At 34.4% G+C, this 8779-nt stretch overlaps 1 protein-coding gene across 1 annotated transcript; it reads right to left on the bottom strand.

Annotated features, from left to right (window-relative positions):
* Positions 1-250: 250 nt before the first annotated feature.
* On the bottom strand, positions 251-661 carry LOC147555872 (stigma-specific STIG1-like protein 3). The gene has a single exon (XM_086658548.1). The coding sequence runs from the start codon at positions 659-661 to the stop codon at positions 251-253; it is 411 nt and encodes a 136-aa protein (XP_086514674.1).
* Between the last annotated feature and the right edge of the window lie 8118 nt (positions 662-8779).

The raw sequence follows: 8779 nt of genomic DNA, 5'->3' as shown, positions 1-8779 counted from the left end.
AAATGATATTATGAGCTAAAATTTGAGTAAGATGCAGGTCTAATAGTAAATATTATCCTTCAAGTGAATTCTATAACACAGAAGAGGTAAAGTAAGAACAGATTGTATATGTTTGTATAGTATATATTAATTTTCACTTAACTTTTTTACTCAATATTTACATATAAATATCCTTCAATATGACACATGAAGAGAAGAATTTAATTAATCTTCAGTTTACATTAATTAATCAACTTTAGTAATTAATTAGTTAAGCATAATCACACAAACCATATAAACAGTAACCACCAGTCATGCACTTATTATTACAACTTCCACAATGTCTCTTATCAAATGATAAGTTCACACATTTACCACCACAACAACTCTCTGTGTGCTTGCACTTGTTCTTACAAACCCCACAATTCTGTGAATCACTAAACAAATCGACACATTTGTTGTTGCAACAACTATTTCCTGGACTTCCTTCTGCTAAACAAACTGAATCATCTTTATTGCAATGGTATTTATTAGCTCTTGATGGGTTCTCTAATTGAGCCAAGAATCGGTTAACCCGCTTAGTCGTCGTTGTAAGGGTATCGGAAGGGGTTGCTGGTACTACAGATGCTTCTTGTTTCTTGGTACTCTGTAAAAGTGTGATAGTTATCATGACTATAGCCATTGATGTTAGTGTACTAAAGATCATCTTCTTGGTATTCATGGTTGCTGCTTTGAAGCCTTGAAGGTATTGAAGGTAGAGAGGGAGAGGGTTTAGAGAGAGAGGAGAAGGTGATGAAGGAAGTGTGAATGGGATGAGAGATTTATAGGAAGTAGAAGGAGTTGACCCTAGAAAGAAGGTACATAAGTGAAAGCATATAGCAGAAGTTTTGGGGTGATTGAGTATGAAGAATTGAATGCATTGGAAGTCAACCTGGCTGAGGAAAAGGGAAGTTAAATCCCAAAATGTAGGAGAAATGGAAGTCAACCTAAGAACTGGCCACGACTGAAATTGATTAATACATCCTAATTAAGTAGGGAAATCATAGTAACGGCCAGATCCTACTCCCACAATAACATAAGTAAAAGATCGAGTATGACAGTTAACTTGGAACATCTTCAATGCAATACTCAATCTTACAAATTTCAAAGTGACATATAAGATTTTTAAAGTTTTTTTAAACAATGCTCCAATACAAAACTCAATTTGGATCTCAACGATTATATGACAGTAGTTAAATGAAGATGTCTTAATTTATAGGGTATATCATCTTGAGATTTTTTATAATTGTCATTATCATCAATATTTGGATTTAAACCAACATAAATCATCTTTTCATAAGTCTTCAAATAATTTATTTTTTCTTTGCAAATGTAACCATGCATGCCACGTAAGTAAACAAAGGAAATCTAGAGACTTGAATTGGAAAGACAAGTATTTGAAAATGTTTATTGTGACAATTGAATGAGAATCTCAATTAAGACTTTGCAAATAAAAATTATATATAAAAAAAAAATTAGTTACTTTAGAGTGATCGTCTCAGAATAACTTCAGATCTGAACACTTAAGATTTAAGATAATTGATTAGTCTGTGGCATGTCAACTTTGTTTGTATGTCCGTTGCAACTGAAGTGTCGTACCAAGATAATTACTTTCGTTCTAATTAATTAGCTCTTTGTGTTTGCTTTTGCTAAAAGGAACATTCTTAATCTTCTAACACCCGTCCCGTTCTTGTGAATGATTTATGACATAAAGTATATAAAATGTATTTTACATGTTAAATTCATGCTTAATTTATCTTGTAAGAGTGAAATTGAAGGAAGTTGGTTAAGTTAAGGCAAGATCCATGAACACGGTTACAGGATGTTGACAAGTCTCTCAAAACTAGGTCATGAAAGTATTATACTAAAACATACATATGATATGAAATTGGTTTACACTTTAGTCAAAGGGGGCAATTTCTGTTGGTTCAAGCAAAGGGTGAATTTTGTACCTGGACAGCTCAATTATTAGTACACTCATAAAAAAACATTCTTAATCTTCTAACATGCACCCAACCCGTTCTTTTGTATGATGATTAATGACATAAACTATGTAGTTAATACTATATATGTAAAATATATTTAACGTGTTCAATTTGATGTGAAATCTAGTGAACCTAAATAATAGACTAACTAGATCAAATTAAACTCGCAAGTGCACGAACCGTATGTAAATATGGAAAGTAAAACGAGGTCGATCCCACGGAGAATTGTTCGGAATTAAACCTAAACCTAAAATTGACTAATAAGCTAGAAAAGTAGATATTTGATTTTTAAGGGTAATTTGGGAAATTAAGAATTGAAATTTAAAAGACAAAATAAAGTTGTAATGGAAAGTTATATTTGGTAGATCTAGGATATCGGAATTCACCTCTAACAATCATATTCAAACCTAATATTAAATTTAAACTATTATCTCTCTTTCGATAACTCAAAAATTGTTAGAATTCAATCTTCAATTTTCGGAAAATAAAGCAATAAAGGATCGTCTTCAATTACCTAGAGTCATAACCCACTTCACTTAAAATATCATACAATTAAGAACCAAGTTGTTAGTTGATTAGACTAACCGAAGTACGGCTAATTTATAAAACATTAAAGCACATAAAAGAGATAATAAAATAAATAAAATATTAGAAATTAAATAATTATGTTAGGGTTTCATCCTTTACCCTAGTGGGAGAGTTAGAAACCCATGGATATTAAATACATGGTTCAATTAATAATAAACAAGTAAAGGAAAAAGAGTGAAAAAGATAAAACCGAATTGATATTGATGAAGCCCGTTACTCCCGTCTTTCTCCAAAATTGTCTTCAATATAGCTCTTGAATCTCCCAAATTGTTGCACCCAAAGAAGCTAATTTATCTCTAATGTTGCTCCTCTAAACTTGATCTTTTCACTAGTGTGTGGGGGTGTGTCTTTAATTCCTTGAGTTGGTTGGCTTTTATAGATTTGCAAAACTAATTTAATTAGTAAGTTCCCATAATAAAGTTGCCAAAAATTGCCAACCGACCCTATATCCCATTCATAGGAAGCAATAACCGACTTTTGCATAGGCGGCATTCTCCGTGCACCTTAATTTGTGGAAGTTGCTGTTTGGTTGTAAAAAGTTGTGCTGATGGCATGATGACGTCACCATTACCATAATTCCCATTCCCGTGGGCTGTGGGCAGAATGTACTTCCTGTTTCTCACAATTCAGTCCCTTAGAATCCAGAATGACCCCCTGGAAAATGCCAAACTGCAGAACGCACCCTAAACAATCCATTTTCTTCAGCAACTTCACTCTTTATAGTTACCAATCCATACATCTATCTCAATATCCTTAGGAACTTCTTGTATTAGTAACTTCTTTATCTTTTTGGGAGCTTCCTACAAAACCATGTAATTTAATTAACTCCATCAAAATTAACACGTAAAGACTATAAAATAAAGCCTAAAAATGGAGTACTTTACGTACTCATCAAACATCCCCAAACTTATATTTTGCTAGTCCTCGAGCAAAACAGAAAAATAAAACTAAACCTAATTCACCACTTTCGTAGGGAATCACGATTGCACTTAGCACGTGCAACAAGCCGTTAAACCCCTAGGTTTCCCCTAGTGGACGAGTTTTGTCTCGTGAGGGTTTGCAGTGAATCTACCCACAAAATTCGATATTTCAAAAATCAAGAAGGGTGTAAAAATACATGATCCGGAATTGTTTATCCAAGAGATTTTTGAAGGCTAATAGAAATGCAATCTAAATCAATCAAACCATCCAAAAACTAAAAATCCATTCACTAGTAATCAAGACTCTAAGTGCATGTGACCAGCCATTGTGAATATCATTTCGGTTCTGAACAAACAAGACCTCGATTACCGTCTTAATACATTTCGCCTCGACTGTTGCCTCACGGTCATACACTCAAAAAATTAAAATCGCTCAGAATTGGTTCACTCAATGTGTGAGTATGAGTATGAAAGAAAACTCAACACATTACAAAAGCTGGACTAGAATTTTTTACGAACGACTGATCTCATAGAAAGGAAACAACCACTAATATGGGATGGAGAAGCTAACCTACTCTTCTCACCTGATCTACTTTCTAACCATGTTTTCTAGAGGTCAATAGACACTAAAGATGAACTAGAACTCCCGAGAACTCGACTTTTTCAAATCTTCAAGAACTTTTTCAAGGGATAATTACTTAAATCAAACAAACACTTTTTCCTTCTTTTTCTTTCTTCAAGGGATAGCCAATTTTTTCCTTTTTCTTTTTTTTTTCTTCTTTTTTTTTTTTTTTTTTTTCTTTTTCAAGGGCTAGTCACTTTAAGAACTCTCTTTTTTTTTTTTTTTTTTTTTTCACTTTGACTTGACCTTGATTTTGATTTGATTTTGATGTTGACTTGATTACTTCCTCCTTGAGTTCAATTCTTCTTTATTTTCACTTTCATGCCTTATTCTCAGGATTCTAACTGGTAGATGAAGTTCTTATTTTCCTCTAGTTGACACAGTTATCAAGCTTCTCAGACTACAAGAGAAAGGTTTGCATTCCTGATGACACCCCTAGTGGTTGTAAAATTTAAACTCAGGAGATCATCTGAGTTCTTTTTAGTATTGCGAGGTTGAGTAGCTCTTCATTCTACTCGGAATTAATGCAGAAGAGATCACTCAAAGGCTAAAAGAAAGGCTCAGATTCTCACACGGGTTAAGTCTCCACTAATGATTAATCAGGTTCTCTCAGAAGTGTCTACTCTTCACCTATCTAACACTCACATGGCTGGTGCACACACAATTTCGAGACTCAACTTTCATGAACAAACCCTTAACAAGCAGACAGTCTAACCAACTAGACTTTATAACTATTAACAAACAAAAATAACTGGATTCACAAATCTAGAAAATTAAAAATTTGACCCTTTTTAATTTTTGAAATGAAGGACAAAAATTCAATCCCCATCCCCAAACTTAAACCGAACATTGTCCTCAATGTTCTGAAGACTATGCAAAAATAATGAAATGAGGAAGAGATATTACCAGATTCGAATGTCCTATCTTTGGGTTGCCTCCCAAAAAGCGCTAAGTTTAACGTCTTCAGCCAGACGATGAGGATTTTGAAGAAAAGAAAAATTACTATAGACCTACTGGATTCTGATTTAGTGACTCCCCATAAAATAGTAATCGGAAAATCTGAGGGTCAACCCAGAATGTGAAATATCCAATGAGGTCTAGTCTCACGTCTATGTAATGATATAACAGTTTAAGTGAGACTCTCAGAGTGAATGAGCGATCCCCAAACTTAGATGATGCTAAGATCACTAAGTTTGGCAATACACTAAAGATGATTATCACTGGAAAAAATGGATCCTCATAAAGTTGAGAAATGGATTGAGAGATCGTGTTAGAATTGACAGGTATTTCCATGGGAGGGACACGAGTTTCCGAAAGACATGGTGCAAAATAATCTAAGAGATTTTCAGGTTCACCTAGACCCATACTCAAACTAGGAGGTTTTAAAGTAGGTTCATCAGGATGTTGCATTGAAATTTCCTCCAAGTTAGGTCCAAGATCCTTAATTTCTGACTTAGGTATGGATGCGGACAAACCTTCTAAAATTTCTTTCATTATCGGGTCATCAGTGTCCTTAAAGAACTCTAAAGTTTCACCTAAGTCTAGTGAGTCATCACTCTCGTTTAAGATTTTAGCAAGCCACAATTCATCATCTTCATCTTCTGCTAGACTTTCATTATGACTTAAAGGTATATCACCATGACTAGGATGAGAAGAACTCTCAATGTCAGTATCCTCGGTCTGTGAGACTTCGGTTCCAACTTTGGTGTTATCAAGAGAAATGTCTTCCTCGTACATCGACTCTTCATCATCTAAAATAATAGGGTATGTCACATGATTCCTAATTATAGTCTCTCTAATCAACTCTTTTTCCTCCTTTAGAATGGGTGAACATTTCGTTATTTGGTGCAGAGTGGGACTTGAAACACTATAATTATTATCACATTGTGTGGCATACACTATATTGTCATGACATTCTTCATCTATTGTATTCCAGTCATGTGAATTTCTATCCGTCATTTCCCTAAATTCTATTTGATTATACTCTCGGGGTTCTTTCATGTGTTGATTATACTCTATTGTGCCTTGAGAAAGAACTCTACAACTCTGTTCTGGTAAAATATGGGATGACGATTTCGAAATCAGTAGGTCATTTTCATAATGTGGTGAGGAACTTGACTCACTAGATGCCCTACTTGCTAAGTATGCATTTGCGAACTGAGTAAACTTTTCTGTGCTCTTAACCAAGTCCCTAAGACTTTGTTGCAATGAAGATGAAATTTGGGGTGAAAACCCATTGACTTGCTCCAAATTTTGATGAAGCGGTTGACACATATATGGATCACTAAACTCTTGATTATACTGCACGTGTGAATAATTATTGGGATACTCGAACTGTGGTCTGCAACCTTCTTGAGGTTGGTAATGATCCCAATAATTGTTTACACCATAGCCATTAGCCATCGGATTCTCAAAATAATTTTGATTGCTAAAACGTTGATAATTATTGACATCTCTTAACTGAGGGACACAACCTTGTTGCGGTTGATGAAAATTCCAATGATTATCAACGTTATGACTTTCATAACGGGATCGATCAAAATTATTTTGACTTGTGATATTTTCTCCATAAGACGATTCTAACCGTGAGAGTCTTTCCCGCAACTCTACTATTGTCAATCTCTCGTCCAATTCTCTGAAGCAATCTGGATAGAACTCTTCCATTAATGATTTTTATTATTTTTTTTTTTTTTTTTTTTTTTCGAAAACCAAGGATTCACTACGAAGATCCTAAGGAAACAAACACAATCAAGCTGACTCCACCAAGCAACCTAAACAGAATCTAGCAACAAGTTATTAGACGTAGTTTTAGTGAATGGCTTGTCAGATTTGCCTAGTAATCTAGACAGCTCCTACTTCGCCACAACACTTGAACTTTGATTGTTATAAAGGTTACTCGGTCAGAGTAGTCGGTAAACAATTCTCCAGGAAGACAGCCAACGATGAACGTTGTGATAGCCGTCTTCCTTCGGCAAACGTTTCCTCTTCTCGAGGCGGCCTTTTTGACAAGAATTGCTCACACACTTTCCTCTGAGAATGCCTAGATAACAATCAAGTTCCCGAGTTGTTTATGAAGGTCCTATGAGCTCAATACCCTAGGGTCACTTGTCTAAATCAGATTTTAATTATTAACGAGGCTTAGGATCGTGAATGTTGTTTCCTAAATGGGCAAGAGAACGGTGATGAAATCCGAACTCCTATCTTGTAACTGGGTTTGTGCCCTTACTAGAATGCTTACACTAAACAGTTCGGCAAAATAATGAGGCAAACAAATTCACACAATTACCCACTTACAGGAGATTCGTGGGTGATCAGAAAAATTACCTCCCGTTCTAGACGGGCGATGACCTTTGCAGACGACCCGGACCACTCTTTCCTTAAGTGTTTGAATCCGAGGTTTCTCTTTTTTTTTTTCTTGTTAATCTGAAACAATCACAAAAAAGCAGAATTTAGAAAATTCCTAAAAAAAAAATTTAGAAATAAAATATTTTTGTGATTTTTTTTTCTTTTTAGAAAGCAAATAAATTCCTAAACTAACTAGTTTAATAATCAATTCCAAATTTAGAAACAATTCCTAAAAACAAATCCCCGGCAGCGGCGCCAAAAACTTGATGTGAAATCTAGTGAACCTAAATAATAGACTAACTAGATCAAATTAAACTCGCAAGTGCACGAACCGTATGTAAATATGGAAAGTAAAACGAGGTCGATCCCACGGAGAATTGTTCGGAATTAAACCTAAACCTAAAATTGACTAATAAGCTAGAAAAGTAGATATTTGATTTTTAAGGGTAATTTGGGAAATTAAGAATTGAAATTTAAAAGACAAAATAAAGTTGTAATGGAAAGTTATATTTGGTAGATCTAGGATATCGGAATTCACCTCTAACAATCATATTCAAACCTAATATTAAATTTAAACTATTATCTCTCTTTCGATAACTCAAAAATTGTTAGAATTCAATCTTCAATTTTCGGAAAATAAAGCAATAAAGGATCGTCTTCAATTACCTAGAGTCATAACCCACTTCACTTAAAATATCATACAATTAAGAACCAAGTTGTTAGTTGATTAGACTAACCGAAGTACGGCTAATTTATAAAACATTAAAGCACATAAAAGAGATAATAAAATAAATAAAATATTAGAAATTAAATAATTATGTTAGGGTTTCATCCTTTACCCTAGTGGGAGAGTTAGAAACCCATGGATATTAAATACATGGTTCAATTAATAATAAACAAGTAAAGGAAAAAGAGTGAAAAAGATAAAACCGAATTGATATTGATGAAGCCCGTTACTCCCGTCTTTCTCCAAAATTGTCTTCAATATAGCTCTTGAATCTCCCAAATTGTTGCACCCAAAGAAGCTAATTTATCTCTAATGTTGCTCCTCTAAACTTGATCTTTTCACTAGTGTGTGGGGGTGTGTCTTTAATTCCTTGAGTTGGTTGGCTTTTATAGATTTGCAAAACTAATTTAATTAGTAAGTTCCCATAATAAAGTTGCCAAAAATTGCCAACCGACCCTATATCCCATTCATAGGAAGCAATAACCGACTTTTGCATAGGCGGCATTCTCCGTGCACCTTAATTTGTGGAAGTTGCTGTTTGGTTGTAAAAAGTTGTGCTGATGGCATGATGACG

Source organism: Eschscholzia californica, unplaced genomic scaffold, assembly GCF_041429995.1.
Source record: "Eschscholzia californica isolate CP2 unplaced genomic scaffold, dmEscCali1.0.p SCAF_2, whole genome shotgun sequence".
Taxonomy (NCBI): domain Eukaryota; kingdom Viridiplantae; phylum Streptophyta; class Magnoliopsida; order Ranunculales; family Papaveraceae; genus Eschscholzia; species Eschscholzia californica.
The sequence above is the reverse complement of the archived record's forward strand: the minus strand, read 5'-3'. Positions and strand labels throughout refer to the sequence as shown.